The 15,777-nt window shown below is 38.7% G+C and overlaps 1 protein-coding gene across 1 annotated transcript in view; it reads left to right on the top strand.

Annotated features, from left to right (window-relative positions):
• Positions 1 to 9,659, top strand: part of MYOF (myoferlin) — a 72,723-nt gene extending 63,064 nt beyond the window's left edge. Inside the window, exons 42-54 of the mRNA XM_010285879.1 lie at positions 537 to 692; positions 810 to 901; positions 2,246 to 2,416; positions 2,954 to 3,102; positions 3,330 to 3,469; positions 4,414 to 4,502; positions 4,589 to 4,684; positions 5,300 to 5,441; positions 6,360 to 6,459; positions 7,348 to 7,541; positions 8,556 to 8,665; positions 9,008 to 9,155; positions 9,624 to 9,659. Of these exons, the coding sequence (XP_010284181.1) occupies positions 537 to 692; positions 810 to 901; positions 2,246 to 2,416; positions 2,954 to 3,102; positions 3,330 to 3,469; positions 4,414 to 4,502; positions 4,589 to 4,684; positions 5,300 to 5,441; positions 6,360 to 6,459; positions 7,348 to 7,541; positions 8,556 to 8,665; positions 9,008 to 9,155; positions 9,624 to 9,659 (1,623 nt within the window). The remainder of the gene's footprint in view (positions 1 to 536; positions 693 to 809; positions 902 to 2,245; positions 2,417 to 2,953; positions 3,103 to 3,329; positions 3,470 to 4,413; positions 4,503 to 4,588; positions 4,685 to 5,299; positions 5,442 to 6,359; positions 6,460 to 7,347; positions 7,542 to 8,555; positions 8,666 to 9,007; positions 9,156 to 9,623) is intronic.
• The last annotated feature ends 6,118 nt before the right edge of the window (positions 9,660 to 15,777 follow it).

Here is a 15,777-nt window from a genome sequence, read left to right as displayed (position 1 = left end):
ACAAGTAACATTGCTGCTAATTCCCTGGGATCTGTGGAACACCTTCCCAGCTAACCTCTTGAACAGGGCTAAAGTTTCACCTGCAGATGTTCTGGGCAAAGTACATTTTTAGAATGAATTTGGAAAAGGTATTTTGTACTATTTCTGTGACTCTGTCTGTAACTTCTAAAGACAAAAATAATGTTAACTTTGTATGTTAAAAAAACCAAACATTAAGTGATGCTTTTGGAGAGGTAAACAAATATGAAGTATGTGTTACATACTCTCAGCTGGAGCAAACTGAGTAATTTTGTTGAAATCAAAAAAGCTGTATTGATCGAAGTCGGCTAAGGATATAACCTTGCCTTTGTAGTAAGTCTTACCCAAAACACACTAAAGTAAAACAAAAGACTTCTAGGTGACTGTGGGTCAGGCTATAACTTTGCTATTCCTATATAAAACAGAGTGTGTCTGTGTAGGATAAATAAGAAAAAACAAACCTAGCAGAGTGACTCTTCAACATTTATCTTGACTGAGTCTTTATATTCTTTTTTTAGGGATCCTTTAAAATCTATGCATTACCTGACGATCCCACTATTCCAGCTCCTCCTCGCCAGTTCCGTGAGCTACCAGACAGCGGGCCTCAGGAATGTATTGTGCGAATTTATATTGTTCAAGCTTTGCAGCTTCAACCCCAGGATAATAATGGGCTGGTGAGACTTCGTGATTTTGGAATGTCTATGAGCTAACTCTGCTTTAATATATTTTAAGTAAAGTTAGTCTTGATAACTATTATTTCTTAACAATATTTTTTTTCTTATTTTTAACAGTGTGATCCTTATATAAAAATATCCTTAAGTAAAAAAGTAATTGAAGACAGAGATAATTATGTGCCTAATACTCTCAACCCAGTTTTTGGCAGGTAAAAACTCTTTTGTATTTTCTATTTATTGTATTTTAGCATGTTTTCCTATTTTTTAAGATAAACCATTATTTGAAATATCCAATGCTCTATTCATAGTTATATACTGACAGTTAATTGTGAGTAAAGTTGCATAAGGCATTTCCTTTTGAAATTACTGGACAACACAGGTGTTTTACTAGTCTATAGATTTTCTGTGTCACAGAGGTAAATGGCACAAAGTCAAACAATGTATATATCTTAAACCTGCCCTGTGTTACACATACAAGAATAACAAAATATGCTTACAGAATATGGAAAATGTTTTAACTCTGAAAACTACCTGCATGTCATGATGAGTGATCAACTTAACATGTATTCCCAGTACACTGGTCTTTCCTTCAAAGGCTAATAATGTCTTTGAAATATATGTCTAGAAAAATACTCATTAGGAGTGGAGAGGTTACATCATCTATATAATTACCAATGAAATTCTGGGTCTGGTTTGATGTCCAGAGTTAGAGGAGGATTTTGATAAATTACGAAGTTAGGAGACGAGGACTAAGATTATAAAGAGTTTGGAAAGCATACTTTGCAATGATGTGCTACAGGATTTCAATTGTTCAGATTCTGCAAAGAAATAGACAGCAAAGAGACTTCATGATAGTTACAAAATACCTTCAAAATTCCAAGCTTTTCCAGAATGATCCTGGAAGTCAAAGTTAAAAAGATGGACTAGAAATAAAGCAGACAAATAAAAAAGATGCAGAGAATAATTAACCATGGAATGCTTTACCTAGAGGGTAATGGAGGCTGCATATCTTGAAAGTAAATTCAGAGAATTAATTTGAGAAGACTCTGTAGTCTTTTTTGCGTAGGACAGTTACATGACAGAATAATCCCTTCTAGTTATAGAAGCTAAACATTCGGACTATATTTTTTAAGGCTCCAACTGTGTTTGTATTGTGGTTAAAAAAAAAAACATTAAAAATTTCTAATCATACAAAAACTATGGATTGAACAACCACCCTTTTTACAGAGTGGCTGGCACTAGTTTCTTTCTCAGTCCCAATTCATGCTGCTGCAACAGAAAACATCTAAGTAATACAGTGTGCAGAAAGGGAGGATGAAATATCCATACGAGTGCAAACGGAATTATTAATAAGTGCAAATAGAAATTGGAGCATGAGTGGTAACTACTGCTAGATTTATCAGCATTGGAAGCATCCCTTTAATATCTTGTAAAGGCTATTGCTCAAAAATAAGCTAAAAAGTGTTTTTTTAATTTTTTTGTAAGTTTAAAAAGTATTGATCAAAGGAGCAATAGCATTAACTTTTTTTTTGTTTTGACATTTTTATGTTTAGAATGTATGAACTCAGCTGCTTCTTGCCTCAAGAAAAGGATCTGAAAATTTCAGTCTACGACTATGATGCACTAACTCGCGATGAAAAAGTGGGTGAAACCATAATTGACCTTGAGAACAGATTCCTTTCTCGTTATGGATCTCACTGTGGCATCCCACAGCAATATTGCATGTAAGTCATTTTGTTTGTCGAAAATTTTTATCTGTAAGACCTAGCACCCAGGCTCTGAAAAAAAATCTGGGCTTCCTTCATCTTAATTATATGGTTAAAAAACAATGCTATGGCTTCTCATGGGTGTTTGTTGTGCTCGCTCTGTCATCTGATTCCAAGTTAAGCTGCAAAGTCTTCAGAAAAGCCCTGACTGAAAACCATGTCAAACATTTTAATATTCTCTTTCTATGGTAGTGTGTGTTATTTCTGTCCAGAGAACACCCACTTAACAGATTTTTCTGACCTACTCATGGAACTAAATATTAAAGCATCTCTTTACATATCAAAATAATATATGCTAAGAAAAAACCGCTCTGTCTTGGAAGGTAACTGAGCTGGTACAAAATTATGTCACCATATCGAACTCAAGTGGCCTCAATCTAGGGAAGTTACAGTGCTGCCCTTTCTGACTTAGTTTAATAAATACATTTTACATGATGTGTAAATGCCCAGAATGGTGAATAATTTCAGGACATGTTTCTGTTGCTTTCCTAAAAGTTCAGGTGTGAATGCCTGGCGTGATCAACTAAAACCAACCCAATTACTGCAAAATGTAGCCAGGTTTAAAGGCTATGCTCCTCCTGTCCTCTCCGAGAATGGCAGAAAGATTAACTATGGGGGACGAGACTATACTTTGGAGGAAGCTGGTGAGCTTGTTCACTTATTTTATATTACTGTCTTAAATTCATATTGATACAAATACAAAACTTTTCAGTTATTTATGGAAAATCAGAAAAAATCTTTTATTTTTTTAATGCTGAGCACAGTTTTCTGCTCCATTTAAAATATCTGTGTGTTGTTTTTTTTTTTTTAAAGTTCAGATGCAAATTCTGGTTTACAAGACCCTGTTCTTTCTCCATTATTTGTATTGCAGAAGCTAACAAAATTTTGCATCAGCATCTTGGTCCAGGTGAAGAGCGGCTAGCTCTTCATATCCTCAGAACTCAGGGTTTAGTACCTGAGCACGTGGAGACAAGGACCTTATATAGCACCTTCCAGCCAAACATCTCCCAGGTACTATGAACTGGTTTACTTCTTGTTTATTGAATGCAGAAATGGAGCATTCCTGTGCATTTATATTATGTTATCAATAGAGTGGTATCACTCAGGGGGACGAGGGCTACAAATTAATAATACTTGGCTGAGAAACTAAAGCAGGTTACCCTAGAAACATAACAAAAACACAGTTATGTTTTGCCATTAAGACCCCCAAATGACACCTTAAACACTGACAGAGTGGAAATTGGGAGATTTATTTATTACTTTGTTATTGAAATAAACTGGAATATGTGTTTAATACCTCAACAACAATACAGGAGACAGCCTGGCTCAAGAGCTTCCTACTTACATTCAACAAATGAGACCAACTAGTCATTTCTCTACAAGGTCCAGAGGTGCTAGCTTAAACACAAAGTCTTACTCTCTGTAAGAGAAGAACAAAGGCTAACATTTGTTTACTAGCATTTACTAACTCGCCAGTGGTTGTTTTTTTAAGAACGTTTCTGAAGCAACCAGAAGACTTATCTGCATTTGAAATAGAGTGCAAGATCTGCACTGGTTGCCTTGCTTCAGATCATCTACACTGGGTAGGCCACCAGCTGCAAACTATCAGCCATGTGTATGACACCGTACTTAATACCACCTCTGAGAGAACAGAAGCTTGGACCTACAGAATTAGAACCATTTAGGCACTTAACTTGCACTGAATTCACTAGGAATTAACGTCCCTACCATCTTCTGAATTCTTGGCATCGTTCATTTTAAGAAGCTTATACAACATGAGGGATTGGGCTTGCTCCTATCTGAAGTCTGTAGAAGTTCTGACACTGGTAACATGAGTGAGCTCTGCTCTGTGGCTAACATTAGTACTAAGCAAGTCAATAAGCACTTCTGTGGAATTACCAAGACAAACCTATGTGCAACAAACAATCCCTCATCCATCTTCTCCACTCTTACAGGGAAAGCTCCAGATGTGGGTTGATGTTTTCCCCAAAAGCTTAGGACCTCCAGGCCCTCCCTTCAACATCGCTCCCCGAAAAGCCAAGAAGTGAGTATCCATATATATTACATGCCATCTGGCAAGCCCTGACAGAGGCAACTCAATTCTCTTTCCCCAAACATCATCTTCCGTAGGTATGTCTTGCGGGTGATTGTCTGGAACACCAAAGATGTCCTTCTGGATGAAAAGAGCATCACAGGGGAAGAAATGAGTGACATTTACGTGAAGGGGTAGGAGCACCCTGTCATGTAACGCTTACAAATGAATGATGTTCACAATGTCCTGGGAATGCCTACATCATGGGTTCCAAAGATGATTTGGTCTGGCCAAGTCAGTGCACACTACAGCCTCTGAAACAGTGCTAAACTCAGAGAAGTACAGCCGTATTATGAGATAAAGCATGACTAGTTAATGTGCAGTGAAGGATCCCAGACATTCATCTCTTGAGATGGGAAGCACTTGAAAACATAGTGAGTTAGCTTTGGTGCTGCATAACCTGGATTCTTTCTTTTCACATTTCCTAGTCTTAATGTAAAAAATTCAATAGAAATCAGAGAAATATACTACTAGGCTATTGATCTATTTTCTCCTAAAAAAGAAATTAAAAACCTCTGCCAACAACTCACCACTGATACAGTACTGGTCTTAGCAGGTCAGAAATTAAGTTCAGATGTTCCTATTTACAGTGCCAAATTGGAACCAAACTGAGAGAGGGTGCAAAAGACTCCAGCCCTTTGTCAGCAACTCTTAGAGCGTGTTTGCAACCACATAATGACATGGTTATGGTACAAACAAGCACCAGTGTAGTCCCACTGCAAACACCAGACACATCTCTGTATTTTCAGATGGATGCCTGGTAATGAAGAAAATAAGCAGAAAACCGATGTTCACTACCGATCGTTGGATGGTGAAGGGAACTTTAACTGGAGATTTGTTTTTCCTTTTGACTATCTCCCAGCAGAGCAACTCTGTGTAGTTTCCAAAAAGGTAAATGTTTCTAAAGACTTCAATACTTATGTCCTGGTTTTGGCTGGGATAGCATTAATTTTCTTCCTAATAGCTGGTATAGCGCTGTTTTGGATTTAGGATGAGAATAATGTTGATAACACAACACACTGATGCTTTTAGTTGTTGCTAAGTAGTTGTAGTGCTTACACTAAGTCAAGGACTTTTAAGATTCCCATGCTCTGCCAGCAGGGAGGTGCACAAGAAGCTGGGAGGGGGCATGGCCAGGACAGCTGTCCCAGCCTGGCCAAAGGGATATTCCCTACCATATAACATCGTGCTCAGTACAAAAATTGGAGTTGGCTGGGGGGCAGGAATAGCTGCTCGGGGACAAGCGATCAGCTACCAGGTGGTGAGCAATTGCATTGTGCATCACTTGTTTTTGTATTTTTTAATAATAATAATAATAATAATAACAACAATAATAATTGTTATTAATTATTCCTCTTCCTTTGCTGTCCTATTCAACTGGTTTTATCTCAACCTGTGAGGTTTTTTTCCAATTCTCTCCCTCATTCCCACCTGGGGAGAGGGGAGGCGGGAAGGGAGAGTGAGCGAGCAGCTGCGTGCTGCTTGGCTGCCGGCTGGGGCTAAACCACAACAACTTAGAATACAAATTGTAATTGGTCTGATAATTTTGTGCCTACATATTGAAATAGACAGTTTGCATCAGAGTTCTGCATACTTTTCTCAAACTGCTATTGCAAACAGATTCAATTTTCCTTTTGAGCCAGGAACAACGCACTGGCAACAACAGCAGTCTCCTCTTCAGCAAGGGCAATATTAGATCCATTATACTTCCTCCAACCCCAGAATTTACCGGTACTAACAGACCACAGCTTTGAATTTTTATAAGTAATTTTTAAAAGGTGCTTGGGTTTTGTTTTTTTTAAATTTTAGGAACATTTTTGGAGTCTTGACAAGACAGAATTCAGAATCCCACCCAAACTGATCATTCAAATATGGGATAATGACAAGTTCTCCTTGGATGACTATCTGGGTAAGACTCTACGAAAAGAATTATTATCGTCTCACAGTTAAGAGATAAAAATGAACAATTTTAAATTATCACATAAGGATTATGTTTACAAAGTGAGCCCCTGAGCATGCACATACCCTCCTGCTGTCCCACACAGTGCAGGATTACTCAGGCTTATGAATGAATGACTAAATAGTCACTCAGTAAAGGCCTACTTGCTGGTAAACCACGATACATTTCATTCAGGTAAGGCCTATCACAAAGTACATGAAAACTTCAGTAATTTTACTTAAGAGTACTTCAATTCTAAGTAAAGAGAATTGACATAAGGCTGTAATTTAATTATGTTAAGCCATCTACTTCAAACCATTATTAATCCCTACTTTTTGCAGAGATACTACTCTGTAGAAGATTTTTGCCCTGTATTAAGACAGCTCCAATGTCTTTAGTTTATGTGCAAACCACATAGGCCTCAAAAATCTGAAAACAAAGAATTGATTTATAACCATCATTAAAGCTAGCTAAATCATGCATTTAACTAATTGGAAATTACATTATTACATTAGTATTACACTGCTGCATTTGGCTATCTTCTGTTTAGCTGTGTGGGTAGCTGAAAAAAACCCTCTATTAAAAATCAAGTGATCTCACATTAAGAAAGGGGAAGGAGAGCTTCCTAAGCCAAATTTATCAACACCAGCGCATTCAACACCAGCAAGATGGGCTTAAACACAGCCTGATATGTCCCAGTTCCCTGCCTCACAACATCCTTAGAAAGACAAGGATGTAATGTGCGTGTTGATTGTCCTGTATAACATGTTTAGAGATAGAAGAGGTTGATGTTGAACCTCTATGCTGTATGGTTGGTTGTAGTATGCAGTGGTGTTTTTTTTTTAACCCATCTCCTAGGCTTTGTGGAACTTGATTTACATAGAACAATCATTCCAGCAAAAGTTCCAGAGAAGTGCAATATAGACATGATTCCAGAATACAAGGCAGACAGTTCTCCGAAGGCTCCCAGGACTGCCTCTCTCTTTGAACAGAAATCCATGAAAGGATGGTGGCCATGTTATGTTGAAAAGGATGGCTCCCGTATTTTAGCGGTATGATTATTACTTCTTTAAATGTACTTTACAATGTGCTTACCTTGCTTTTCAAATTGTAAAGAAAGAATGTAAAAGGTCCCCCGCTGAGCTGCTAGCTTTCAGTGGATAGACAGAGGAGGGGTAAATAGAACATTCCATGCACAAGTTCAGGAACTTTGCTCCATCAACAATTTTTTGTTTTAAAGTATGAGTTTAATACTTAAAATTTATTTGTTTTGTTTTGAACTCTGTTTAGCTTGAAGGATTCTGGCACCAGGTTGAGTCATGTTATCTTGCCAAAGCAGCCAATAGAGTTATTGTGTGAATGAACATTACTGTTTAGGAGAAACATGAGACATCCTAAATGCATTAAAGACTGAAGAAAAAAGTTTAAATCCAAAACATTTTTTTATGCAGCAAATGTAATTTATATACTGAGAACCCAGACTAGCTTTGTGATTATGAGGGCAATCAGAAGACCTAAAGCATCTTAACCTGTTCTTCGAAGAATATAAATGCATATTTATCACTTGCTAGAATATGAAGCCTTTCAAGTGTGTTTGCTGCTTCTTTCTAATGTTTTTGCCTTTATTACTGGAATTTAACAAATGAGGAAAAATACTCAGAAACATCTATCAGCCACAGCAATATAAAAAATAAGACACTTAGTCATTTGGAAAAAATGCAGTCCTTGGGTTGTTCTTGAAAGAAGAGAAGAATTGTTTTTTGTTTTGCTCTTGAAAGAAGAACTGGTTTTGTTTTGCTAAACTGCAAAACACACACCAATGTGTAGATTAAAACAGAACTACAAATGAATTAGCAGAATCATTTTATGTACTGTGATTTTTTTCCTATTTGTCATTCTCCGATAACTGTGTTGTGACACTGTCATAGTGCAGAACTAAGTATCTTTTGAGAAGGAAGTGGAAGAGACACAGATGCACACAATGAGCTGATCCCAAACTCTACTGTACAAGTATGATTATTGCAGTTTCAGTAAAATGCATGTCTCGTACTACATGTTTTCTGAAGGGTAAAGTTGAAATGACATTGGAAGTTGTCAATGAAAAAGAAGCTGAGGAAAGGCCAGCTGGTAAAGGAAGAGATGAACCCAACATGAACCCCAAACTAGATCTACCAAAGTAAGATATTTTTTTCTCACTAGCTTGAGAAATATATAGTATCTAGCTACTATGGTGTTCTTGACAAAATTTGCATGCAGTAAAGGATCTGTGAGACATCAATTGTCCTTTGCAAAACCTCCTTTATAAAAGCCAGTCGTTTCCTTCTGCAAGCACCAGGATAAAATGCAAGGTGGTTTCAGTATTAATGGCACACGTTTACTGAAACTGCTATCTTGCACTACAAAACTATCTGTGCTTTCTTCAACCTCCAAACCAGAGTGTTTTAATGTGTTACCCTCTCACGCTTAAGTAGTCCCTGTTTTTGTACTATGAGTAATATCTGTTTCTTTCAAAATACAGCCGACCCGATACTTCCTTCCTTTGGTTTACAAATCCCTGCAAGACAATTAAATTTATTGTGTGGCGCAGGTTTAAATGGCTCTTCATAGGCCTTATCATCTTGCTGGTTTTACTCCTGTTTGTGGCAGTACTCCTCTATTCATTGCCGGTAAGAGTTTTTAAATGTTACTGTTCTTCAGCTGTGGTATGAAGCTACTTTATATATAGGTCATCAAGAAGATAAGACTCCTTACTCAGACAGGAGCTTCTATCGACTCAGTTTTAGCAGGGAGATAGGGATTATGTCCTTGCAGCTATGAACAACTTCAACTGTTTTTTATTGAGAAACAATTAAAATTTATGTTTAAACTGACCTATTAACTAAAGATGGAGCAAATGAGTGCCTCAGAAGTTTAATAACCCACACAGTTAAAATAGTTAATAGATGGTCTAGAGTCTGGATTTCAGTCTACTTTAATCTGAAATAGCTTGCTCATTTTTGCTGTATTTTAACTAAAATTACCATACCCTGAATATATTCTGAGCCATTTTAATATCTTAAATGTCTTTTACAGAACTACACTGAAGTATTTTGGGTACATCTTTTCACCTCTGTTTCTTCCCTCCTCCCCAACAGAACTATTTGTCAATGAAGATCGTGAAACCAATCTAAGGAAGAGTTTTTTACCTCATCTTTTTAAATAGTAATGAGGTTTCGCCTCGGGCTGTGGACCAAATTCAGCAAGGCTCTCCATCGTTTTTATCTGCTAGTTTTTGGAACTGTAAAATAGATAAGTAAGAATTTAGCCAAGGTTCAAGGGGTCATGACAGGTGTTTTAAAAAAAAAAAAACTACCATAAAGGATAAACGCCCTCATGTTTCATGTATGTTTTTTACTTCAGTACCATCTGTAGATGCTAAAGTTCTGTCGTCTTTGCTTTTAAACTAAATTTTTCCAAAAAAAAAATCACTCAGGAGGCTGCCTGCTATTGTTATCTCTCTTTTTTAATGGATACTTCATTTTGAGAATTCCTTCCTATCAGGCATACTTTGCATTTTAACTCAATGAAAAACAAGCACTACTTATAATTATGTATACCAAAGAAACCTCACAGTGCAATCAATGAAGGGCCGGACATTGTTTCTAGGAAAGGTTTCAGCATCATGCTGCTTAAAATTCTTAGTTACTGCACTGTAGACTTGACAACGCGATGTGTGTATCTTGACAACAACTGCATGTGCGTAGAAATAAATAATATACCGTTTACTTAGTACAATTTACAAATGCTTAAATAAACTTATCCATAAATAAAATGCAAGTTTCCAGTGTTCTTTATCTATTGCAAAACTACACTGCATTAGGTGTTGTATGGTGTCTGTCAGAGCATGTAATGCCACAAATCTATGGGTTTAAGGCATTTTACTGTTATCTTTAGTGAATAAGGAAATACTTCTGCACATAGTTCTAATTAATTTCTTAATTAATGAGGAAATTAATAAAGAAATATAGTTTGTTGAATAGTTTTACTATACTGCTTGTATTTAAAGAGGATCTTTAATCAAAACATAACAGGATACGTGACCCAGATTCAACCCTTGTTTGAAATCTGATCTGCACATGGGAAGTATTTCATTTAGCCTCAGTCTTCTCTCCCTAGGCACAGTAAAACATAATCTGCACTAAAAGTCAGGTTATAGTCTGGGATTCCACTGCACTTTTATGGAAGGCCAAAGCAGAAGCATCTCTCTGAACCTTCTCTGGTGCTTGAAAGGCAGGAAATCTGCACCAGAGCCTGAAATCAGCTTTTTGTATGATTGTCACACTCTTGACTGGATAAAGGCTTCGGCTTTCTTTAACAAGATCACAAAAATAACTCCAAGAATGAATTAGTCTTGAAAAATCTCTGTCATTGTATTCAGTGGCACACTTAACTGTAAGGTAAGCATGCACTTGTCAGGCAAAATAAGTAAATTATACTGACTTAATGCTGTTGAACAAGCTAAAGTAAAGGCATTATGTGGAATACTTTCCAGAATGGGAAGTCCCATTGGCTAGAGTGAGCAAGCAGCAGTCATCCTGTCAAAAAAATAACAATGCCCTTATTTTTTGGTTGTTAAGAAACTCTCAGGCATCTTGACCTGTGAACAAGAGGCTCAGAGCTGGAACTAATCACCATCCAGATGGATTGTCCCTTCACTAATGATGAAGAAGCACTCCAGAAATAACTGGCAATTTGCATGAGCTAATGTTTGATCATCCACTATTAAAATCTGTCTCAATCAATGCCATAAATCTGACAGCAAAAATCAGAGCAGCCTTATTTTCACTGTAAGACAAGAAAGCATGTTGTTTGTAAGGGTTGTAATTAGAAAGCATTTAACTTGAAAGAGCATTTCCCAGAAAACAACTATGAAATGGCGTGGAGATCTGAGCAAGCCTGCTCACCTAGCATTTGAAGAGTGGCAGGTACTGCCCTTCTGAGATGAGTTCACCCTCCTCCAGATGGCCTTTTTGTCCAAGCATGCATAGGCTTGATAGTTTCACTACAATTAGGCAGTGCTGTTAAAAACCTACCTGAGAAGTCCGAGAAGCCATTCAGTCTCCCAGCCTGCTCCAGTAACAAACAAAAGAAAATACATGTTCACAAGAAAGAAAATGTGATCATTAATATTTACGCACAATGCTAGTCAAATCCATAACCCCTGGTGTAGCTGCTGTGCATGACTCCAACATACAATAGCTTTTTGCCTAGTTAAACAGTTAGCAAAGACTTCGCCCTGTCTAGGGAACCACTTTATGCTGCTCTTGTTCTGGACTGACTGCTGGGATGTTTGCCTTGGCCAGGACAGCTCTGTACTGCTCCAGCTGCCAGCAACTGAGGCAAGTACCCTCTGAGGCCGCAGGAAAAAGGGCAGAACATAGACGTGCCCAATACCACTCTTCCTTATGACAGCAAATTACTTAACCCCAGGAATTCCTCCTCCTATGACTCTGCTTTGCCTAAACTGATAAGCTGACAAATATTTTGGCCTGTGAGCTGATAGGGTGGGTTCACCTGCACTCCTGTCACCAAGTCCCCAGTACACAGACTCAGTGCTTCACAGAGAAGATTATCTGGGTCTAAAGTGGCTTCTCTGCTCTGGGGAAAAGACAATGTTTGATGAGGCTACCTTCTCTGCACCTGTGGGCCATTCAAACAAGAGATTCCAGCCAGCTGAAACAGCCTGGGAAAGGCCGAAGCTAAAGAGAAAGCACTTTTAATAAAAAATTACTAAATAACAGCATACTGCTTGCCAGCGGTATGTCAGAATCCTTCTGTCTCTGTCATGACATAGATTCAAACAACAGCAGCTGCACTCTGAAACACTCCGGTATCCAAGCAGCATGTGACTTCCTATTGGTTGCTCCAGTTGCTCCAAACTCTGACAACTGGAATGGGCTGTAAGGAAGTTACAACTAGACAGATTGTACAAGAAAGAATCGTCATGTAGCTCAAGAAGAAAAATGTGCACCTAAACCAGTTCAGTGTAAAATAAAGAGGCACTGAACTCCTCACCACCTACAAGCTGTTCTTGCATTTCTTTGAACAACCACAAGATGACATCCCAAGTCTCATGTGTTCACAAAGTCCCTCCAGTACTTCTGTTTTATTCCTGTCCTAAGTACATCTCGCATATGGAGATGAATGACAAGATCTATTTAATAGTTGAGGGAAAACACAGTCCCGAAGTCCATTGCTTCTAGGTGTACTTGGAAAGTGCAGCTGCGAGCATCTTTGGGACCTGCCTATTACATACAAACAAGAAGTGACCCCAAGTTTGGTCCCCGCTGACTTTAATGCTGTTGTATACGCAGGATTTCCACTCCATGCCACTAGATACCTAAGCACCTATTTAGCAACATGAAAGCAGTACCAAAGAGTGAGATGGCAGCATTCAGTGCTGAATCTTGTGTCAACACTAGCTCAGCTAGTAAATAGCACTCAGCTGCTTACACAGTACTTTCCACTTCTTGGAGCTGTGTGTATCATGTACGCAGACAGGCTGTCATGTATACAGAGAGGGACCTGAATTAGAAAGACAATTCTCTAAAGAAGGAAAATTAGAAGTTCTTTAAAAATTCATACACAAAAAATAAACGGCAATACACATTATGTCTGTCCAGTCTGACCATGTTCTGACCACAAAGCTACCCTTTGAAAAAGCTTGTCTCCTTTGTAGCCTTTTCTGTGGCTAAGAGATGAAATCCATTGACAAGTACAAGATGAGGAACACAGTAGGGAAAACCATATACTCCCCTGAAGCTACCAAATAACTCTGAATCTCTTATAGTTGCTTATGAAAGACTCCAAGCCAGTTCTGCTCCTTTCCCAGACCTACAAGATGCCAGGACTAGCAGCAAAAAGCACCGGGGCAGTCAGAATCCAGCAGGAGGTACACAGACACCCGGAACCGAGCAGCGGGACCGCGAGCCTCCTCAAAGGGATGCACGAGTGCCAGCACACACGACGGAGGCTCTCGCTGAATTCCTTTAGGGGAGCTACGTAGAGATGGTCAGTGAGAGGCAAAGAGCCTACAGCACGCCTTACACGAGCCAAAGTGCATGCTTTACACCTCACAGCTCAGAGCTGCAGCAGGTTGCCAGCATCCCCATGGGATCCACAGACCAAAGCACTTCCCCTCTATTCCCTTCTGCAACAGTGCTGCTAGCAGCACAGCAGTCCTGGAAAGCTTTCCCGCCAACACTACATCAGTAACAGTACACTCAGGCAGGCAGCAGATTTTGGTTTAAACCTTTCAGTTTAAAGGAGGAGTGAACTGAACCTGCACTTAGTCTCCTGTGTCATTTCTGTCACTGTTAAGCAATTATGGTAAAACAAGAGAAGACATGATCACCACCATCTTCTAAAAGAAAGTGCAGGCATTCAGTACTGCAACCAGTTGAACTCTCAGACTGCCTGCTGCCTCCAGCCCAGGCCTTGGGAGATTCTGAAACTTTTGGTAACCGTTAAGGTTAGGTGCCAAGCCGCTCAGCTGTAAGAAGACACACATACTTCCAGAAAGGAAGACATGCAGAACTAGGAGTGACTGGAGAGTTTATGTAAACCTTAAGTGCAACAGCTGTTAGGCAGTAATGGAACAGTTACAGATTTGCACCGAAGCACATGGTATGTCTTTACACAGCTATGGCCTCTATTGGTTCTGCCATCGACAGTAGCTCAGTAGGAAACAGCAATTAGGAAAACTAATAAAATTAGAGGCATCGTCAACCAGGGAACAATGAATAAACCAGAATACATTACAGTGTTCTTACGTTACAGTGTTCTATCAATCATAACCTTCTTGTGTTCAAACTTCATATTTGATTTTGCTACAGGTCTCAAAAAAGGCACATAATAAATGAATAAAGACACAAATGTGGACAATGAAAGTAATCAAGAGCGAGCAAGTAGGATAAGGCCTCCTGTACAAGAAAAGCTTAAGAGGTCAGCACTAGCCTGGAAAGTGACAGAGTAACAAGAAAATAACAGGTATCTAAAGTAACTACAAAGCGATAGAGAACATATAAATTGGATGCCTTTCTTCAGGAACTACATTGCACCATGCACATGCACACATGAAGACTCCTCCTTTGTCTTCAAAACCTTCAAACTAAAAGGCAAAAAATTTACAAAAGGTAAATTAAAAGGAGACGTTTATAGTGCAGATTTTAGGTAACTGTTGGAACACACTGGCAGAGCGTATTATTTGGTTTAATAAGAACAAAGCAAAGCTGTAATACCTTCCTGCATTTACATATTAGGACAACATTACAAAATACACTAGCTCTTACACTTCACCACATCCCAGCTCACTGGCAGGAATCCCCAGAACAGCATTCCACACATTGATAGTGCTGTGCAACTGGGAGCAGGATGATATACCCAGAGCTGCAAGAGATGCCCTTCCTTGCAGAATTCCCAAGTTTTCTAGCCTTGAGTCCATACTCCTTATTACTGTGGTTACCAGATAAAACACCATAAATAAGTGATCTCTGAAGATCGTGGACTGGCGTCAGAGTCACCATTCCAGTGCAGCCATGGCTTCACAATGCATAGGCAATGGTGGCATTACTAACTTTAGATATTTATTCCTATTCACTACCAGGCCTTTGACTAACAAAATCAGACTTAGAACGAAAGGCAACACCACCAACCTCTTCCTACACCCTTTCTGATTTTTTTTTTTAGTGTGGGACTATTCTTTTACTTGCTTCAAGCCATAGTACCATGGTATGTTGAAAGAAGACATGGGTTATGGCCTTGAGAAGAATATCTTAAGCTGATGTAGTCATCAAACAAAATATTCTCAAACTGAGTCATCAGCAAGTTCCTTTGCCCCAAGACTGTTTCGGGACTGCAGGCAGACTCAGGGAAACTGCACAGGAATGACCTTCAGAAGAATTTATTTGCTCATAGAAGGACAACTATAATAGGGAAAATAAAAATAAATAAAATTTAAATAAATATTTAGCCACCAGTCCACATATGTACCAAAAATGGGGATGGACATTGCAAACATGACAACCTATCAGTGAAGATAAAGAAGCCCAACACTTACCCTAAATGTAAAAGACAGATATTAGCATATGCTAAAACAATGAAAGCTCCAGTTAGTAGCAAAAGACAACACTACCTTCGAGAAAAGCATCAGGCTTGTGTGGCCAGATTCCAGATTTCTTAACACTCCTTTCACTGATTTCAAGGGGAGAAACTTTGCAGAACTATTTTGTATGTGAATCTGCTCTGCTT

The sequence above is a fragment of the Phaethon lepturus genome, unplaced genomic scaffold (genome assembly GCF_000687285.1).
Source record: "Phaethon lepturus isolate BGI_N335 unplaced genomic scaffold, ASM68728v1 scaffold9904, whole genome shotgun sequence".
NCBI classification, from domain to species: domain Eukaryota; kingdom Metazoa; phylum Chordata; class Aves; order Phaethontiformes; family Phaethontidae; genus Phaethon; species Phaethon lepturus.
This window is presented reverse-complemented; position numbering and strand designations above follow the sequence as displayed.